Raw genomic sequence first — 22503 nt, 5'->3', positions numbered from 1 at the left:
TAGACATCAGAGGCTTCTTTACCGAATTACTGATTAATTTAAAAGCAGAGACAATTCTGTACAACTACTCTTGTATACTAAAAGCATTTCTTTGTGCCAAATAGTGTGAAGTGTAACAATTCAATTATAGCCATTTCATAACAATACAAGCAGTGATTTAAGAGTATGCATGCATACAGTAAGTGTGGAAAAAATACATATTTTTAGTGCCCTCATTGGTCATTCGAATCGACTACATAATAAGAGCAGATTTGTGAAAATTGACCAAGCCTTTGGAGAATTGCAGTTACAAAATTACAATAGCTACAAACACATCATAAAAGGAAAACATTGTGTTGACATCCAAGATACAGTGACACAAATGAAATGGCTTTCAGCTCACAAACCTCTGCGGTAAGAGAAGTCTTGTTCAAGTACAGTGCAGGAATTTTAAAGAATTGCAAAAACTGTCTAATTGCTTGACTAACTTGAAAGTCATCTTTGAATGATCTTTAGAAACCTGTAACCTCACTGTATGCCTTCATTTCGCTTACATATGGCATAGTATATGTTGATGAAAAAGACAGCATAAGCATATGAATCGTTCGTAATCCATAATGGTTCTAAGTCAATCAGTTAACCATTTCCACATTTTGTCAGGTGAAGTGAACTAATCTCCCTTGATTAAAAACAAGACACTAAAACTCTTTCAAAGCAATCGTTTGCCCCACCATATATTCCTGTAAAAATCACTTCAGTGCTTATACAGTTCTGTAAAAGTGAAAAGATATTTAAAAGACAAAAATGGAAATATTTTCGGTCCTCTGACTCAAGTATATCGAACATGTTATCTCACATTCCAAAATAAATAATTTCATATCTGTATTAACAGCCGTGTTAAGATGCTTAACATTCTTCTTGTTCATCTCTCCCATTCTCTTTGCCAGCCATAAATAGTCACCATGACTCACTGAGCCCTCCCCGTATAGGATAGAATCCGACAGAGGCTTAAGTTATTCCACGGAGCTCGGAAGAGTCTGTGCTCAAAGCAGGTCTTCTTCTATTTCCACAGAGAAACTAGTTCAGTAATAGTGTTCCTAGTTTCTGGGAGTTCAAATTTCGGTGTAAAAATGTCATTGGATAGACAGGCCTACCTGGGCCATGATTACTTACAACAATCCGTCATTGCTTCTGGCCTGCTCTGCATGATCCAAATATCAGAATAAAATCTTTGCTGCCATCCTGAAGGGTTGAGGACTGATCCATGATGCAAACAGGCACCTGTTCCAAACATGTGTCCTCTCAAACCACTGAAAGTCACAAAACACAAAAACAGTTGTTTAATAAGTTTAAAATAATTGTCATTGTGTAATAAATAGTATTCACTCGTTTAAATTATACAATTAAGAAGAACATCTGCACACCATTTTAAAGATATCTATGACAGATCTATATCCATCTATGGGGAAACAGTTTATACTACCATTTCCTCTTCTCTCTCCCCCCCCCCCCCACAAGGGATGAGACAAAAACATAATTCTTCTCAGTGAATGGTCATACAAAAAAGTGTGAATTAGACTCAGGTAGACAAGAAAAAAATACTGTACCACTTTCAGAAGGGCAGTAGGATACTCTCCCTTTTTCCATGCTACTGGTCTTATCTGGGACATAGATAAGTACATGTCTCCGTCTGTGACAGTCCTGCCTCCACAAACAACTGGAAGAGAAAGACGTTCAAACTTAAGGCCAGGCCACACCAATGCAACTCCTTGCAAAAAAAAAACAGGCCAGTCCAAAGTACACACCAATGCAACTCCTTGCAACTGCCATTGGGGATACTTTGTTGCAAGTAGTTGCATGTTGCAAGGAGTTGTGGACTTGCATTTAAAAGGGATAGTTCAGATTTACTTGCCATTAATATAGTGGTTGCAACTGTATTAATTGATTGCCTGAGTCCCGTGGTGGGAGTTCTGCTCTGGTTTTGGTGAAATATTAACGGTCATTTTGTGGGGGGCACAGGGGGCCACGCATTAAAATTCACAAAACTAACCAGCTCAGTGGCCTTGTGGTTAGAGTGTCCGCCCTGAGACTGGGAGGTTGGGGTTCAATCCCCGGGTCATACCAAAGACTCTAAAAATGGGACCCAGCCCAGGCTGCGTTCGAATTCATAGGGTTGTTCCCTACTCCCCATATAGGGATCCAGACTTAGTAGACTAATAGTTATGATTTACTCCCTATATGGGGAGCACCGAGTCTGACGTCAATATTGGTAGAGGTCTGTGGGTTCATGTACTTTTTATTTGCATTGTAATCCCCATAGGGTGTTTTTCAGATCGCCTCATATAAGAACGTTTTTTTTTTAATGTTACTGCTGCTGAATTAGTAATATTTTTGCTAGAAACAGACAAATAAGTGACTGCATGCTGTCATAAACAATAGAGAGCCACCTCCCTGACAAGGACAGTTTGTTAAATTCATGGATGAATGAAGGAAGGAAGGAATGAATAAATAGGTTAATGAAAATATGTTTGCAGGCATTTAGGCCTATATGTTTGATAAAAAGGTTATTCTCTTAAAATAACATAGGCCTAATGATTATTATCAATACATTAATATTATAATATATCCATATTACACAGCAATATGAAAACATCAGCATTAAGAATCCCCGCTATGCCTGGGGGGAATACGGCAAAAATAGACTATCTATAAGCAACTTTTGGTAAAGAATGTTGGTGTTTGCTTCGCTGCGGCAATGTAGTGACCATCGGATGGTCCCTACAATTCCCGTTGCATTGTGGGATACTTCAGTTCACTACATTAGGGTGCAAAAATGCTCACTACACATTCGGACACTAACAAAATGTACTGCACTATATGGGGCATAGGGAATGAATTTGGATGCAGCCCCTGCTTGACACTCTATTTTTCTATTTTTTTGGCATTGTTTCTGGCTTTACTTGTCTTTATGTATAGTCCTAAGTGTTGGTTTTTGTATCTGTATGACCACACCGTGGTGTTCACATAAAATAAAAATATAAAGTATTAAAAATAAAAATAAAGGATTGGGGGTCCCTGCGACATACTAGCGTCATGTCCAGGGGGTGTACTTGTACATCAAGCTGCCCCACGCTACAGAAACAGGAGATAGGCTACTTACTAATTCACAAAACTAGCGTCATTTGTATTGTTGACCTATTTCTACCATATAGTGCAACTTTTGTTCATTTTGACCCCTCTATCACACAGAACTATGTTATACACTGAGGTTTAATGTTTTTAGTTCAATGTTTGTTTTAAAAACACCATTGACAATGAAGGGAAAAATTTACTTGTCATCTTGTCCCTAACACAAACATTAATGCCTAATACAATAAAGATAATTTAATGTTTGTTTTACATCAACATTACATCACCTAATCATAGCAACATGAGTTAGACTTTAATATATTAGCGACCCTCACTTCACATGGGTGTGAAATTTGTGTGTCCATATCACTACGCCCAAAAATACTCTAATATTTTAGAAATGGGTCAACAATACAAATGACTAGTTTTGTGGATTCATTAATTTTTAATGCATAGCACCAGTGCCCCCCACAAAATGACCAGAACTACTTAATATTCACCAAAACCAGAGCAGAACTCCCACCACCACCATTTCATACAACTTAAGCTAAACTATCCCTGTATTGCTTAATGTTCTTCATCAGGTTATGGAAAGCTACTGGTGGAATACACATTAGGAATCAATGATACTTCAGTTAATTATGGGCCTAATTATGGATTAAGACAACGGATTTATGACTTAATTTATATGCATCATAAGATAATAAGGCTATACATTTTACTTACTGTATAAGTGTACAGAATAGCATCATCAGCACACAACCAATCACACATAGCATCAGTGCAGTGGCAAGTGTATGTGGTCTGTGATTAGTTGCTACTACTGCAAGCAGGTCGGCGTGTTCACACCTCATCCCAACAAAGCCTGGGTGACACCTGCCACATAGAGGAACATAGGACATCAATCAATGGTATCCTCACCTGATTGGATAAAATTGGTATCCCGACCTGAAAATGTATTTACTGTTTACTAAATAGCTGGAGACATGGGGATACACTGGGGAACAATTCTTATATTATTTTAAAAGGTGCTTTATAAATAGAATGTACCTTACTTTTACTTATTTATAGCATCACAAAATACCATAGGCCTAGGGCATACATGGGCAACTGGCGCCCCGGGGGCCATATTCACTTAACCCCACCTTCACTTAATGTGGCCCTCAGGTATATTACGGTTAATGATTTATTTTATTTAATGGTGGAAACTGAAAATGTCTAATTGTATTCTCTGCAGCTGTTTGGTCTTGTGGCCATAAGGACTCTGTTGTATGTTACCAGTCCAAGTGCCCTTATTTTAATATACTGTATTTATGCATGTATACTGTAAGCTAAGAATATAACCTCTGACCCCTCACATGTTCTGTATTCCGAATATGAATTAATGAGATCAGGAAGAAGGTACAGGATGCCACAGTGCAAGTACAACAGATATAAACACTCTTTCATTCCTCTCTCGTTAAAAATGTTGAATGGGTAATTGGTACCTTAATGGGGTGTACGCACCAGGGGTGTATTTGTTTTGTTTTGTTGTAATGTCTCCGTCTATGTGATTATATGTATGCAGCTGTGGTCCTGTCTCCAAGACAAATTTCTCCCAAGGGAGACGAAATAAAGACAACCTTGAACCTTGACCTTGAACCTTGTGTGTTAGTTTTTTTTTTGTTTTTTAAGTAATCGTATTGTCTGATGTATTGTTCTGTTGTATTGTCTGTACAAAAAAAAAAGAAAAATGCAATAAATATATTGTTTAAAAAGAAATGTGGCCCTCAGGTCAATATCCGAATATACTGATATAATATTGGTTTCAGCTGTTACAATTCCACAACATGCAAACATGACCCGCTTTAATTACTTCAGTCTAAATAAGTAGCTCAATGCTCAACACAAGTATAGCCTAATTAAAGGCATTTGAATTACATAAAAATGTTAATTTTCAGGATTCCAATTACAAAACATTGCAAAAAAGTATTCAAGATTTCAATTCAAATATAGCAAAAATAGCAGAAAGCTCAAAACGCGTTGCAGTGAGACGCGTTTTGAGCTTGTAGATCTGCTATTTTTGCTACAACAGCAATGTGGCCCTCTGGAGTGAGTGTGAAAATATAGTGGCCCTCTCCATCATCAAAGTTGCCCACCCCTTGCCTAGGGCATAGACCTATCAGGTACCCAAACTAGCTTTTGAAAGGCAATGTATTTTCACCATAGCTGAAGACAAAGCTTACATAGCTGACTTGTCAAAGAATGTACATGCTGCCTGTACATGCGTTCACTTTAGATATATCATATGTTCCATGTTCTGATGGGAAATTACAAACTTCAATGCCTATATTGTAATCATGGTCACAGAAGACAATTTAATCCTTCACATAGTGGCCACTTCTGACATTTTAATCATTTCAACACGCCAAGCTGTAATGCACTGATTGACTCATTAATACTTGTTGACAGTACAGGTAGTAACAGACTAACAGTACAGTCAAACGTTATTCTAAATGGAATAAAACACAAAAATCCCCTGGGGGCTCGATTTCCATTGTAGTTGATTGTACTCAATTCATCATCATAAATCATACAGTAGGATTCCCAATGGTGTTTTTTGCCAGACAATGTGATGCAATGCCACAGCTCATTAGTCATGGTAATGAATTACCGTAATGCTAGTCACCTGCCTTAAAATGACCAGTTTATTACAATTTCCTGTTTGCCACCAGTGATTGAATACTATGAATTAGTTTCAGGATTTTCACACAGACTGTACTGCTCAATGACACAGGAGCAGGCAGATGTATGGCCCAGGCAGTTTCCTATCCCTTGAATAATTCATTCTCCAAATTGTTTGGCCACAGTAAGCCAATGTTCTAAACCCAACACTAACCCTATTAGTATCCACAACTCATGACTGCAATTCAACGTTTACCAACAGACTTGACACTGAACTGCTTTTTGGTGCAAATATATCCATAGATGGTGCTATAACAAAGAGTTGTGTTAGCTCAACAAGCCCCATTCCTCCATCTTTAATTGTGCTTTGTCACTTGCATCTTGTATTTGGCCTTTTGCCCGAAACGGGCACCCTGAAACTCATCACATAGTATGAAATGACAAACTGCACATTTTTGACTATCAGAAAATTACAGGAAGCAGAGCACCTTTCAGATTAAGATTATATTCAATAAGAATAATTACTCTGATAAGTTCCAAATGAAAACCAATTAACATTGCCAGACTCTGACGCCATTTGAGTTAAATTTACCCTCAGTCAACATACAAACTGTACAGATGACTATGCAAATTTATGACTGACTGATTGACGGACTCCCCAGAAACATTCCTATGCCTACTTGCCTAGTATGCCTTAAGCATCAGTACAACACTGACACATTACCATAGAACCTTTCCTCCTTCCATAGAACCACATAGTAGGCTATAATCTGCTCCACAGCTGAATGATTACAAATCCAGTGTTAATTGTCTCCACCAGGCCGAAGGCATGGGGAGAGAGTATGTTTTGCACTCCGTCCGTGTGTGTCCGTCCGTCTGTGTGTGTGTGTGTGTGTGCGCGTCCGTTACCAGCTAATCTCCGGCACCGTTAACCTGGTCGATGCCAAACTTTGCACACACTCCCTAGATGCCAACATTAACCTCTGCCCCAAATTATCCAGAACGGCCTGTTATAGCGCCACCAGGAGGCCGACTTTTGAGATTACTCCTCTATATTTTGTCCAAAAATCCCGCAAATCGTTACAGTATCTGTATGTGCTCAAGTCATGTCCGATATTTCATTATTCCATCCTAATTGGCTTTCAAAGTCTGCAGGATTGGCCCATTTTGAACAAAAAGTCTCAAATCATGAACGCAGAGTGCAATTCACACATACACACACACACACACACACACACACACACACACACACACACACACACACACACACACACACACACACACACACACACACACACACACACACACACACACACACACACACACACACACACACACACACACAAACAACACACACACACACACACAATGAGGTCATTCATCTGATACCAAGACATTGTTCAAGCTTTAAGAGGACACTAGCACTGGAAGATGTGGATCAACTTTGCTGGGATTGTGAAAAGGGTAAACAAGTTTCGTTCTGTACTAGTATGGAATGATAATAAAACTCCTTGAACTTTGAAGACAAGTGAGTAATACGTTAGAAAAAAAGAGAGGAAGGAGCACATCTGTTTGGCCAGAGTAGAAATCTCCAACAAGGTGCTCTTTGGTACAACTGGGTGACAGAATGTAGGGTAATATGTTGTTAACTCAGGAAGAAGAATCCCAGTTCTTTAACTTCTTAGATTATGTCAGTCACAATTATAATCATCATTTTAGTTGAGTTGTAGGAGGTTTTATACACAGTGTGCATGTTGGTTCTTGTTGTTTATTTTTCGGTTTGTCTCTGCTCCCCCAACACGTTTACACACACATTTACACTTTTTGTGTTTTAACCTTTTAACTGTTTCAATGTTCGTGTATAGACTTAGTCTTCAATCAATCAATCAATCAATCACATCTAAATCTTTATATCTTCCTTTGCTATGAAGTTCCAATTCCTGGAGTGAGTGAGTGAGTGAGACAATGTTTACATGTTATTAGTGAATTAAACACTTACACACATGCAGGGGTCTCCTCCTGTATCAAGAAGCGACATGTGCCATGAAAACAGAAGTGACTGTGGGAGTCTGGGCAGTCATCAAAATGAGAGCGAACCGCTGCAACCACAAATTCTGTGAGGTAAAAACAAGAGAATCATTGTAGATATTTCCACAGACCCACAGGTTAGTCCATGACAGTGTTTTCCTGTCTCTTGCATAATTTAAAATATTAATTTAAACAAAAATAAATTAAATTGGAGTGAACCACATGCATCCCTATTCTGGGCAAGTCAACCATTTGGCAAAAATAGTTAAACATTAGGTGAAAATAGGCAAACGTTCGCCAAAAATAGCAAATCTACAATCTTAGCTTGAGATGTACTGCAGATATAGATCAGCAGTTTTAACATTCAACGTACAATGAAGTACTAATGATGATCCCAGCAAAACCTGCGTAGACCATGGCTTTGTGTTAATTAGACAAACTGAAATACCAGTATTGTGAATTCCACAGGTTCGCTACAATATAGTGGATTTGAATGTTATCAACCCATATCAATCAGTAGGTTACTTATCAAGACCATGCAATGGAGCCAGTAGACTCTACTGGTGATTTTCAATCACCCCTGACCTGTAGACAATAGACATGTGTCCCAGGAAAGTGTTGTACAAGAGGCTCAACTACAACATAGTGGCTCTGCATAAGAGTCAAGAGCTTCAGCTGAACAGACATTTCATGAAACTGACTGAGCACAGTCAAGTGTTGGGATTAATTCTGTATAATGCATTTGGTTTTGTGTCACGGCATTGTCGTGTTCTCTCTGGAAGACCACAACGTTACATTACAGTGTAAAGTAAGAGATGAGTCAGATGACACATTAAGTTGACAGTAGCAGACCAACTGCAGTTGCCGTAATACCATTATGCAAAGTCACCACCTAATCTCTATTTTGAGTGAGTAAAAAACCCAGAATGATTGTAATGAATGAGCGTACATTAAGTAGATAAGTATATAATATAGGTGAACATCATACTTCTAAAAATAGTACAAGTCTCCGGAGGCCTGAACTAACATTTACTAAAACCCAAAGCTGACACCCACACCACCAACAGGGTGTAACTGAAGCCTTTTGTTATCATTTAGAGTGGATATATCGCTGGGAGGGACACAGAAAAGTGTTGTATTCAATGACAGAAATATATAATAGCAAATGAAAAAGACCACCAGCCCCATAAAATTCAGGAACAGCACTTCCCTGCAGGAACTGGAGCTCTTTGAGATCAATTTAAACTTTTCTGTCCACCTTAAGCAAGTTTCTCGAGTCCTTTAAATTCATTATTCAGCTCAGCGCTGCAAAAGGACTAGAAATGTCTAAATTTAAAAACAAGGCATAGCCATTTCCTTACACATAAGCCGTACAGTGAGAAACATTCCTACATGACCAATAACAAAAGTCAGTATTTGTTTCCCTAGACAGCCAAAACAAATGTGACAATGTAGCATTCAGGGAGGGAAGGAGGGCAAGCAGCCAGCCAGATTGCTGCATTACAGCTGCCGTCACACACTTCATTCCAACGGTAAATGGGCTTCTGGATTCCAGCCTACATGCATTGTCTCCTTTTGGACTCTGTAAAAGCCCTCTGTTTTCCCTGAGGCATCTGCCAACCAACCAGTCTCTCTTTCCATGTGATTTTGGCAGTCAGACGAGGATAACTTTCAAAAGGAAATTAGCCATTAGGGCATCTCTGCATGGGTTTTGCATGGTGCCTTTGAGATAATGATTGAATATAGCTGTTGCAGCTTGTGGAACTGCTGCCGAGTATACGGCTTCTTAGAGAGGATCAATTATCAGCATGTGCCACACTGTCTATTAGCTCTGGGGAAGTGTTAACATTTTTCAAAAGAGACACTTTTAATTCTCACTTCTCAAATATGGATATAGCTGTCGTGAGAGAGGATAAAAGACCATAACGCTTCTTGATTTTATTGAATGCATTCAATGCTCTATGGGCCCCTCTTTAAAGAAGAGGGGCCGTGTTATTTATGCCCTGAAGCAATATACATTTACAGTATACATTGTGCAACACTGACTTACTTTTAACTGGGGGTATTTTAGGGGTGGTAGATATGATGGTGATGGCGCTGGTGGTAGTGGTCGTTGTCGAGGTGCTCATTGAGGTGTAAGGCGCAATGGTTGAACTGGTAGTAGGCCTAATGGAAGAGGTGGCAGTGATGGCATAACCTGTGTCAATAATGGAATTCCCCTGCCCTGCTCCAAATGTGAAGAGGGAACCTGATGGGAGAAAGCAGGTTGTTTACTACTGAACAATACACACAGCTGACATAAATAGGCTCCTTGCATCAGATTAACCCCAGGTTTAATAATACAAATAATAAAATGTAGTCGACAAGTATTGGAAGACTTGTTACTTTCAGCAAACACCAATCGTCCATATTTTTATTAATAATCAAATGGCCTTCAGGAGCATCAACTCAAAGTATCAAGGTCAAGGATCCACATAGAAGTCCAGCATAGACGGATTCAGGCATAAATACTCATGGTTGTTGTAACTCGTCTCACACCACAGATCAAATTAAAGAGAAAGAAACATAATATACCGGTAATTCATTTTCGCCTACGTAGGCCTAGCTACAGCACAAGACGAAGGTGCACTGCAATAAATGAACCTATGGCTATATTAAAAATAAAGCTACTAAACGAAGCAATACAATAACCAGCCACCCATGACACATTGTCGATGTTGACACAATGGTGTGTTGAGTCTGACACAGGCTATGTAAGACTATTTATATGTTTAAAAGTAGGCTACTTACCGGTTATGAGTAAAATAGTATCCCAGAAAATCCGACACATCTTGACGAATTGTAAGCAAACTATAGAATAGGCTACTTGTAGGCAAAATCTCCGAAATTTGAGAGCCTGTGTTCTTGGAGACAATAAAGACCGCGCACGCTAACTACGGCCAACGCCGATCAAAAGGTAAAATGCCATTCTTTAATCTGATCGCAATAGTGGCAATTAAACCAGTGTCAAGTGCAAGCATCTCCTCGCTTGACATGTCTTACAGATGTCATGTAAATGCAACGGTTTTCTTGGCGAAAAACGCTTTTTGTTTTTGGAAGTTATTTATTCCACACGATGAACTTTTTCCTGTTGTCCAATTAGCAGCTCCTAACGTCACACAATACCCAAGCAGCTGACAGAAGCGCTGAAGACTAATTAGAGAGAGAAACAGGGGAGAGAGACAGCTGGGAGAGAGAGAGAGAGAGAGAGAGAGAGAGAGAGAGAGAGAGAGAGAGAGAGAGAGAGAGAGAGAGAAAAGGGGGACGCGCGCACACGCAGGCACACACACAGTCACACACACACACACACACACACACACACACACACACACCATGCACTGCCACCACCATTCTGTCATAGAGACCACCCGATGGAAACAAGCCCCCGGGTCTTGTTGTGTTATCCCCATGATATAATTAGTTATCCATCCATTCAGCATCTTTGTATAATAATTGTACCAATGTAGCCCTTCTTGTGAAAACTGATAATAAAAGTATTCAATCAATGAATCAAATAAATTATCCATATGTAGTCTGTCTATATTAGTATTGTAGGACGCTTCACCAATTTTCAACCTATTTTAACCTAACCTGCACTATTCATTATATGGTAGCCTACAATTTTTGTGAATTACTCTAGAGGAGAGCTATATCATTTTGTACTGGCCAGAGCCATTGAAGGAGAGTTACGACATCTCCGTTCTCTGTGAAGTCCTGGACAGAATGCACATAGGACTCAGGCAACAGCCCAGCTTTAATGATCTTAAATCCATTCATTTTAAATCATTTATTTTAGTACAACAGACTTAATAGTTGTCACTGTACAATACTTTAAAACACATGCCTAAAATTGCTGATATTTGCGCCGCCCTCGTTGAAAACAATGTGCTTCAAACTTCAGCTTGTCACAGGGCTGCATGAACAGCACTCGAGCACTGTTTTCTGCCCCTTCAATGACGCCACTCTCCTACTAAACCCCATGGCACCGTCATCTCTGCTGCTCATAATCTATTTTATCACTGCCAGTCTGCTATGCCGATGACACTCAACTGTTTCTATCCTTATTCCCCCCCTCAGGTGGAAGAGTGCATCACTGGTTGACATCTCACAGTGGATGTCTTCTCACTATAGTCACCACCTCAAGCTGAACCCAGACAAAACTGAGCTTCTCTTCTTCCCAGCTAAGTCCTGCCCCATGCAGGCGCAAACTATTTCCATAGACAACGTCTTGGTAACTTCGGTTCCAACAGCCAAGAACCTTGGTGTTGTTAGTCAGCTGTCATTCAAACTTCAAAGCGTGCACACATATCAGTGCCAGCGGTCAATCGATCCTGTATATAGGTTTACACTCTAAAACGCGACGAATTAGACCCGCTTCCTCACCCAGGAGTCAGCCCAGCTAGCAGTCATATCAAAACTTGACTATTGTAACTCTCCTTAGTCCTTACTGGACTACCGGCATGCATGCGCACTTTAAGCCTTTCCAATTGATCCAGAATGCCGCAGCTCGCTTGGTCTAGAACCAGCCAAAATTCTCATGTCACACCCCTTCTCCGCTCCCTCCATTGGCTCCCGATCGCTGCCCGCACAGAGTACAAAACTCTGATGCTGGCCTTCAAAGCAAATTAAGCAATAAACCAATATGGCACGGTTGGCACCCCCATATCTTGCAAATCGGATTGGACCCTATAGTACAGACCCTCCTGCGCTCAGATCAGCCAACAGGGAAGCTGGAAGTAGGCTACATTCACTAAAAATGCCGGGACAACGTTCACGTCCCAAACTCTTCTCCCTTCTGGCTCCAAAACTATGGAATGCACTTCCCATTGCAATCAGAACTGCAGACTCACTCCCAATCCTCCTAAAATATTCCACCAATCCACTGTTAGGTAATTCGAGGTGTATACGATGTATTACCATGTTTTGTTCTTGCTTACTGCAGTGCTATATGAAAGGAAACATAGGCCTATGGAATTATGTAAACAAAAAAGTGTTGAACAAACCAAAATGTGTTATTCTTTAAGTATATCAAAATAAATATTCTTCAAAGAAGCCACAATTTATTTTGATGGCAGCTTTGAACACTCTTTACATTCTTTCAATCAGATTCATGAATCATGAGGTTCATGAGATTCACCTGGAGGGATTTTCAGAAACCTCAGAAACCTTTACTCTTCACAAAGTTCACAGAGTTCAAGTAGCAGACATACATCCACTGTTCAGAGGAGACTGCCTGACCAAAACCAGCGGGCAGCGCCATCTACTGGACATGGGCAGTATGCCTGTGTGCCGAGTGCAGACCTCTAAGGTGCAGACGCAGATATATGGGTGAAATGCTCGTCCGCCAAGAGCTTCTGAGGCGGATTCATTCTTCACCCGCGTGCACTGTCTGTAGACCACCTGTCTTATTGTAACAGACTCATATTATTTGTTTTTCTTTACTTTAATGTCGTGACGTAACAGTGACGTCTGCACTCGTTCATGGGGTGGACACCTATAGCTTAAGTAAATCATCGTGGTGCAGCATGTGACATTTAACCGTATGTTTGTTTTAGCAGTTAGACATCTTTCGATGTGCTAACTAACTTGCTAAGCCTAGTACTGACCAACTCGCCACAATTCTCACGCCCATCTCCAGATCTCCTATAGACCTAGCTACTAGCTAGAGGCCTATACTTCATATTAAATCACAAGTGGAACTGCATTACGCACGCGCGCGCACACACACACACACACACACGCACGTGCACGCGCGCGTATGGAAAGTGTGCCCGCGGGGCGGGCGCGCGGTCGAGGATCACTTATATCGGACGGTGAAGTTATGCGCGTCATGGTGTCCAGAGCTGACCGGACGGATTTTAAGCTACAGAATCTAGATTCCGACGGGGAAATAATATTTCATTAGTGTGTTAAGTTGTCAGACTTACTACAACTTGAACTTAGGCTTTTGCCATCATGCCAGATTCTGGGGCAGAAAAGGTAAACTATAACTTTATACACATGACTATGCACTAGTAACTTATTCCCCATGCAGCCTGGTCAATATTTAGGGATCGAGCCGTTTATTTTTTTTATTTAATTTCTTTATTTTAATTTTATCATTTCAGTATTTTTATTTGAAATAATTTCAAATTACTCTTTAAATGTGTAATAATTTGAAAGTTAAATCTAGCCTAGGCTACTGTTGTTATAGAATACTGGTGGTGGAGAAATATAGGCTACTCATCGCATTTAACCCATGTGTCAATTCATTGTTCCATATCGAATTTCATGTAGCGCCTGTCAGCAAACAAATATTTAAAGACATGTAGCTTTATACTAACACGATGCTTGTGTTGATCTGATTGATATGATGTTTGAACTGGCAAAGTGCATTTGTAGACTATACTTGTAACTTGACTCACTTCTGTGTAATGGCAGGGAAATTCTCGGACATTGGCACTTATGGTCACCTCATGTGCCATTGGTGGCACTCTTCAATATGGCTACAACCTGGCCATAATGAATGCCCCAACAGTAGTAAGTTTGATTCCTGTACGCGTGTGTGTGTGCGCGCGCGCGCGCGTGTGTATGTGTGTGTGTGTGTGTGTGTGTGTGTGTGTGTGTGTGTGTGTGTGTGTGTGTGTGTGTGTGTGTGTGTGTGTGGTGTGTGTGTACAGTGCTTGCTTAATTTAAGAATGTTTTGAATGACTATACAGTATATAAACTTCTTGCACCCTCATTGCAGTTGCATGCTTCTTTCATCACATATAGGACATGTGATTTGTGTGTAGTGTAGTGTTTGTGTTTAGTAAGTTAATTGAAGTATATTTGACAATGCTTACACTATGGTGTTTTTCCTTCCTTACAGTTTATTAAAAACTTTATAAATGAGACATTTCTGGAACGCTGGGACATGCAGTTAGAAGATTACCAGGTGACTCTGATATGGACAATTATTGTATCCATCTTTTCATTGGGGGGCTTTGTTGGCGCTCTTCTTGCTGGACCTATGACGATATATTTTGGGAGGTAATGCAAGGACTCTTTAACTGACATAACTGAAGTCTATGAATGTGTATGACTGAACCTCAAGAAGAGTAAATGATCATCCTACTGTAGTAGGCTACAGTACAGGCAGTATATCAAGTACACTGTTTGATCATTTACTCTCATTGCATGGTCTAATGGTCATACTTTATGATGTGTATGTCCTGGTGCTGAATCAAGGAATTTATTTACAGAAGGAAGACGTCATGAATATGCCATGTCACTTTCAAAGACGCTTTCATGGGTGGCAAACCTTGCACCGGAAGTTCCTTCTTTTTCATATAACTTGGTGTGAAGGCATTATGGTGCTTATTTATGACTAGAGAAACCACAATGCCTGCATCACTCCCACAATGCAGCAGGGCTCAGGTGCATGGCCAAAGAGCACAATAAGAAAAGATAAAGTCAACACTCAGTAATGTCCTTTCATTTTTTAATTTTTCTCACCGGGACACACAACAGAATCAGTCAGTCTTCATCAGCGTTCAGGTACACTGATGAAGTCTGACTGAGTCGAAACGCGTGAGGCCCGGTGAGGCCAATTATTGGCTTCACTGGGACACACAACGGATTAAACAGTGAAAGGACTTCTTTCACTGTTCAATTACTGCAAGTGCTGACTTATTTATGACTTCTAATGTTTGATTTATAGTCTGTCATGTGAACTTGTAGATCTGATATGTTTGGCATGTGATGGAAATATTAAGGATGGCTATAAAATAATAGCCAAGATCAGAAACCCAACCTTTGTAAATTCACCTTAAAGATGTAAAACTATGAAAACCTTTAACCCAGGTGTTGTGATCTCTAAATGGACCCTCGGTCTGGTTCTGACAGGCTGGTAGTGTGTGCAGGCTGGGTGGTGTGTGATAATTCAGTTGAAGTATTCCTTTGATAAGACGACTGCGGTGTCGGGCCCGGGAGAAACAATAACGCGACACGAGATAGTATCACACTAAAGGTTCACAAAGTTTATTACACAAACAGGGAACATATAATATATGTTCTCAGCACTATATTATAGTGCTGGATCACAGTGACGTGACAACAAGATATGAGACATAGAAACGTGACATGATAATGACAATGCAGCAAGGCTGACCTTACTGGCGCTAAGATGTCTCTCGTAGCCTATCTACAAAGTAGGCGACATTTGGTCTGAAGTCTGTCAAGGCCAGAAAGTATTTTTTTGCCATAGGCGTTCTCACATAACTTCTGGGTACGATGATGATGATGTCACACGCATACCCTCTATACCAGAGCATACCAGAGCATCAGGATGTTCTTGATGTTTGTATCCAGCCATGTAATCGTGCTCCACAATACTCTGTTGTGTCCCTGACTCCAGAGAGAGACACTGCTGAGACCTGACCTTGTCTTTATGTATTGTACACTCTCATATCATATCATATTAAAGCTTAACAGCAGGGAAGACAACCAAGCCCTCAAGTCTGTAATAATATCTGGTGTGCTTGGAACAATGGGAACGAAGATGTATCCAAACAAGAGACAGGAGGTCCCAGGCACTCAGAAACAGTAACAGAAAGTAACATAATGTATTATAAAAGCTATATTAGCCATATTACATTCATATTAAACCTTGTTTATTATGAGACTTCATTGCATTCCTGGCTCCAAGTGTGTTTAGAATGCACGTACATCAGAGAAAAATAGAAAAGAGAAACCCCTCTTTTGCCAAGGGATGCATTAGACTTCTGGGCTTCAGGCAGTCTGCTCTACACATGCATTTTGAGTTGATTGATAACTATATTTGGATATCGATACACTAATGGGACATGTAGAAACACAAATGATCAGTTTTGTTCTCTTGTCCTACCCAGAAATTTGTGTGGCCTTTATCAGGTATCTTGCCTGATGAAGGTTGTATGACTGAAACAATATCAATAGAATTGTACCGGTATGTTAGTAAAGATAGTGTGTGTGACTACTCTCTTTTAACAGTAACAATGTTCTTCTTTTCATAGGAAGAAATGTATGCTGTTGAACAATGTTTTCCTAATGAGTGGTGCACTGTTGGCTCTGACAAGTAGAGCTGCCAAGTCTTATGAAATGATAATAATCTCACGTGTCCTGGTTGGAATAAACGCTGGTATGTCTAATTCCATTTTAGAGTGATATGATTACAATATTGTGTAATACTTTGATCGGTTGTTGGTTTGACCTGGCATATAGTATAGAATTACTTACAGTATCATATGGCTATATGATGGATTTAACACTAGGATATTGCATAATCTAAAAATAGAGTTAAATGAACACTTTGGATTTTATTATGTAGGAGCAGTGGCCAGTATTCTAACACAAAGATAACTGAGTGACATGTCAGTTTGACATGAGCTTATGTGATGAATTCATGGTGTAACAACTCTAACCGTCTTGTTGACAGGCATCAGCATGAATGTGCAACCCATGTATTTTGGAGAGAGTGCACCGAAGCACTTACGAGGCGCTGTGTCTTTGTCTTCAGCAGTCTTCACATCCTTTGGAGTGGTGTTAGGACAGGTGGTTGGACTCAGGTATAATCAAAAAATCACACCCGTGTGAAGTGAGGGGAAAGTCTAACTCATGTTGATTAGGTGATGTAATGGTGATGTAAAACAAACAGTGTCAAAACCGTTAATGGCATTTAATGTTTGTTTTAGGGACAAGATGACCCTACATTTTCCCTTCATTGTCAATTGCGTTTTTAAAACAAACATTAAACAAACATTAAACATTCAAATATTGTTCGGGGGAGGGAAGCCGCGTAGACAGGACGATCTTTGACTCCAATGGGCTGGGGTGGCGCTCACAATTGTGCATATTTATAGATAGATAGATATTCAATATCAATTCTTATATATTTGAATGCTTTATAATGTTCATGTGAATTCATCTGCAGAGAGATTTTGGGCAGTGAGCCCTACTGGCAGTACCTTCTGGCCAGTAATGCAATTCCTGGTTTCATCCAGCTACTAACACTGCCATGGTTTCCAGAAAGCCCCAGATACCTGCTCATTGACAGGGGTGACAAGGAAGCTTGTGTGAATGGTAACTAATTACTATTATGTTCAAATCAATTTTTGATGGAAAAGTACACTTTAACTGCTTTCAACCTGTCGTCCCTATTTTGGGCATGTCATTATATAGGCAACAATTGTCAAAAGTCTTACAAAATAGTGAACATATCCAATCTGTAAGTTCACAACACATCCTAATGTGACACATAGAGAGTATAGTATACTGTATAAGTATAGGGCTTAGTTGTTATTGGGTCATTGTACTGCATCCCCCCATCTTTTTTCAGCAATAAAACATCTGTATAAGACTATTTAGGGCCATGTAAAAGTACAGAGAGTGCAGTGTTTAACTAGCTGTGGTATTACCTTAAATTCAAAAAGGAATCCTTCACTCTGCCATGAGAACAGTCAGTGCACAACAGATCTGCTGATGTTTATCTGTTGGGGCTTTCTCCCTGTCAGCTTTGAGACAGCTGCGTGGATGCGAAGTCCAGAGCAATGAGCTGAATGAGATTCTGCAGGAGCAGGCTGAAGCCAAAGGTGTGAAGCCCAAGGGACCATGGGACCTTTTCACTGACCGCAGTGTCCGCTGGCAACTCATTTCTGTGATGGTCATCAGCAGTGCCATGCAGCTGTGTGGCAATGATTCGGTGAGATAGACACTTGGGAAAAGACATCATTCTGCACACATCATCACAAAAAAATCACCTTTTTATTGCCAATACTCTCTGAGTAGTATAGGAGTTTGTTAGTGGGATTAATCATTGCTTTTCAGCTGTGCTCTTTAAGTTGTAAGTGGGCAACTGGCAAACAAACATGCAAACATGACTCGCTTTACTTCAGTCTATATATGTAGCTTTACTAGCTTAATGATTAGTATCAAAATGTTTAAAAATAATAATAATTACGTCCAATGAATTCAGTATTTAGTTCATAAAGTTAAACAGTTCTATAACTAAATGCACTTGAATTTAAATAAAAAAGGTTCCAATAAAAAAAATGTCAAAAGGTAATTCAGGATTTCATTTCAAATATAGCAAAAATAGCTGATCTACAAGCTCAAGACGTGTTTTGAGCTTGTAGATCGGCTATATTTGCTGCAACAGTAATATGTAATATGGCCCTCTGGAGTGAGTGTGGAAATATAGTGGCCCTCTCCATCGTCAAAGTTGCCCACCCCTGCTTTAAGTTACAAAAGGTTACTCTATACTCTATAGGATCAATGTCACTGATACCCAGTGAGATCACTGTTGTACAGTCCCCCTGTAAGCCTGATAAGACATTTGAGATGGTCCATCAATAATTTATACTCTGTTTGGATGTTTTACACAGAAATTTTAAAGAATGCATGTGGTTGACGGTATTTGTCCCCATTGTAATGCTGAAGGAGTGACATCTAAGTAACATCTAATACGTTTACAATAGCTAGCGTTTGTAAGAGGTGTAAGCTTTGTTTATTACCATTTTGTTTTTGCAACTTAATGTTTTTATTGTCATTGCCGGGGAAAACAATACACTTAATACACAAGCACAACAAACTGTAGGTTACACAGCAGTAGGTTCTCAATACAAAATTCACATTGTCTATACAGCAGCAACATTAAAAGTAACACATAAAAATAAATCATAAATAATACTAACAATAACAATAACAATAATAATAATAATAATAAAGCGAAGAAATGTAAACATGAGTCTTTCATGTTTACATTTCTCATCTGATCGAGTAATTCAGTCAACGGACATGAAAGAAAAATAAAGGAATGAGGGGAAGGGGGGGGGGGGTGTCCATCAATCAAAGAGAATGATAAATAGTAGTAGTAGTAGGAGTTACAGAATGTACCATACATATTTTTATAGACACTGTCACACAATGCGCATCTACCCACATATTGCACAATCATATATCACATTAAACATTCATAATGTTGTAGAAATACATCTTGGTAATGTTAAATCTCGATGCGTGCGAAGGGCGTCCATTTCTTAATACATTTCTCATTTTGTAGCTTCACCAAATAAGTAATTTCTTCCATGTATCTAATTTATTTTACTTTATTGTGTATTACCATTTTGTCACGAATGTTCATAACTATAGATAGACCAAGAACTGTTTTTCCTGCTGCAAAAATGCTGATTAAATAGGTTTCAAGGATTTCAACCAGTACTGGCAGCTTTGGGGGGAATGGGTATTATGTAAGTTATGTAGCAAATAAACCATCTGGGTAAATCAGCTTATATCAACTATTTCAACTTAATACTTACAGTTAATCATAATTAAAGATGCTCTGCTCTGATAGTCATTTGTGCTTTTCCTTACAGATTTACTTCTACGCTTTCTATGTATTTAAAGAGGCCGGGATAGCTGAGAGTCAGATCCAGTATATCACAATTGGCACTGGTACATGTGAATTCACAGCCTGCATACTGTGTGTAAGTAATCTTCAACAAAACCAACTAATGTCTTATGTAACTACCTACACTACAGTACCGTGAAAAGGGAATAGAGACCGGCCCCTACTTCTGTTAAATCCTTAATCCAGACCAGTGGAATGTCTGGGTTTGAATAATTCTGCTTATATATGTTTCACATTCCAAGGGCCTAACCCTTTATATATTGAGCATGTTTTTGATATACAAATTATACCTTACAAGAGCACAATGTGAAGTTAACCACTTCAACCGTACTTACAGCATTGAAAAAGGATGTTTTACTCTTTTCGCTGAATACGAATACTGTTACAAGAATAGTGATGCTAGGGGTTATGTGAGGTTAGAATAGTGATGCTAGGGGTTATGTGAGGTTAGAATAGTGATGCTAGGGGTTATGTGACGTTAGAATAGTGATGCTAGGGGTTATGTGGCGTTACTTAAATAAATAATAGTGATGCTAGGGGTTATGTGACGTTACTTAAAATCAATGTATAATTTCTACATTTTCAGAACCTTCTGATAGAACGAAAGGGACGGCGTTACTTGCTGATGGGCGGTTACATTTTCATGACTGGTTGGGCAATAGTGTTCACGATAGCCCTGTCATTTGAGGTATTCATCACATTTAAAAATGTAACTGACTGTAGAAAACTAATATTTTCTTTCACAGGCAACTGCATTTTCTTATTGAGTTTGTTGACTTGATCATGCATTACAAAAGCTCATAATGCACATAACTACAACATAGAAATTTAAGGTAGTTTACAGGGGAGTAAACTTAACATTTTCGACAATTTATAATTTGTTAATTTACATTTATTTTGTTGGACATTTTGGAACATTTGTCATTGCTGGAATTCATTGATGAATTTCCTGTCATGTCCAACTTTTCAATGCAACTGTCTCTCCACTAGGAGGCAAATGAACAATTGGAACAGAACACAAATTGAAGCTGATAAATTATCTCTCCTGATTGGATGAAATTGTACCTTAAACTGAAAATGTATTTTCTCTTTACTAAAAAGAGCTGGAAAAAAACGGATACGTGTTTTACTGAACAAACACCCTAGAGCAATGATTATTGGAATATAAAGCTTTAAATACAAATATTCTAATAATTAGTGATGAATAATTAGTTATTTATTTATCACTAACATACTAACTTTTGGCGTATTATTTTCCTCCCGTTAATATTTTTTTTTAGCACATAGTATCTTGGATGCCCTACTTGAGCATGACATGTATCTTTACCTACATTCTCAGCTTTGGAATGGGACCAGGTCAGTTGAAAACCTATTACTTTGTATTGAGTTTTACATTACCATACATAAATCTACAGACTCATAACATACTATGAAACACCTTTTCATATTAAACCTTAACAGTAAGGCATGCTCTAATCATCTTAATGCAATTCAATTTGAATGTTTGACTGACTCACCCGGCCTGCACATTATTTGAATGCCATCAATATTATATATTTTGTGTTTCTCTCAGCCGGAGTGACTGGAGTTCTGCCTACAGAAATCTTTAATCAGGCTAGTCGGCCAGCGGCCTACATGATAGCCGGCTCCATGATGTGGATCAATCTCTTCATCATTGGAATGCTCTTTCCATTCTTGGTGGTGAGTCTCATTCAAGACATCCACTTATATATACAGTTAGACATGTACAAGAATGCAGTGAGAAAAAAGATATAATCTTCAGTGTTTAATTTACTTCTGAGAGTGACAGAGAGGCACTCGGGTGGCATCCCTGCCCTGTTCTCTCCACCAGAGGTTGTGTTTTCAAATCCACCGTGGTGCAATGGGCTTTGTAGTGTTTGGGGGAGGGAAGTCGGGCAGGGAAGGTGTTAAAAAAGAAAAAAACTTCTGAGAGTGACAGTTTTACTGTGGAAGTGTGTATAGCCACACATCATTGTCACCATAATGCATGTCTTTCTGAAATGCTTTTCCTTTTGCAGAGTGAACTGGGTCAATACTGCTTTGTACCTTTTGGTTGCGTATGCCTGTTGGCCTCTCTGTATGTGGGCCTGTTCCTGCCTGAGACCAAAGGGAAGACTCTACCAGACATTACCAGTGAATTCCACCGTCTCAACTATAAGGGCCAGGAAAAACAGAATTCATCAACCACTCAACCTCAGTATCAACTGGGTGAAGTGTGCCATTCCACTTCCTTATAG

The 22503-nt window shown here is 39.3% G+C and overlaps 2 protein-coding genes across 2 annotated transcripts; one reads left to right on the top strand and one right to left on the bottom strand.

Moving 5' to 3' along the window:
* Positions 1-1196: 1196 nt before the first annotated feature.
* tgfa (transforming growth factor, alpha) lies at positions 1197-10701 on the bottom strand (the record flags this gene model as incomplete). The annotated part of the gene is made up of 6 exons (XM_080790251.1): positions 10591-10701; positions 9851-10048; positions 7772-7886; positions 3835-3984; positions 1612-1696; positions 1197-1289 (listed from the first exon to the last, which is right to left on the bottom strand). Exons 1-6 carry the CDS (start codon positions 10628-10630, stop codon positions 1197-1199), a joined length of 681 nt encoding a protein of 226 aa, XP_080646377.1. The 5' UTR covers positions 10631-10701.
* Positions 10702-12949: 2248 nt separating this feature from the next.
* LOC308333765 (solute carrier family 2, facilitated glucose transporter member 11-like) lies at positions 12950-22503 on the top strand (the record flags this gene model as incomplete). The annotated part of the gene is made up of 13 exons (XM_080790241.1): positions 12950-13147; positions 13783-13818; positions 14260-14358; positions 14690-14850; positions 16854-16978; positions 17276-17405; positions 17771-17919; positions 18351-18538; positions 20211-20321; positions 20832-20933; positions 21526-21601; positions 21819-21946; positions 22285-22503. 13 exons carry the CDS (start codon positions 12950-12952, stop codon positions 22501-22503), a joined length of 1722 nt encoding a protein of 573 aa, XP_080646367.1.

The sequence above is a fragment of the Protomyctophum bolini genome (assembly GCF_963924005.1).
Source record: "Protomyctophum bolini genome assembly, chromosome: 2".
In the NCBI taxonomy this organism is placed as follows: Eukaryota; Metazoa; Chordata; class Actinopteri; order Myctophiformes; family Myctophidae; genus Protomyctophum; species Protomyctophum bolini.
Note: the sequence above shows the minus strand (reverse complement) of the source record. Positions and strands in the feature narration are given on the sequence as shown.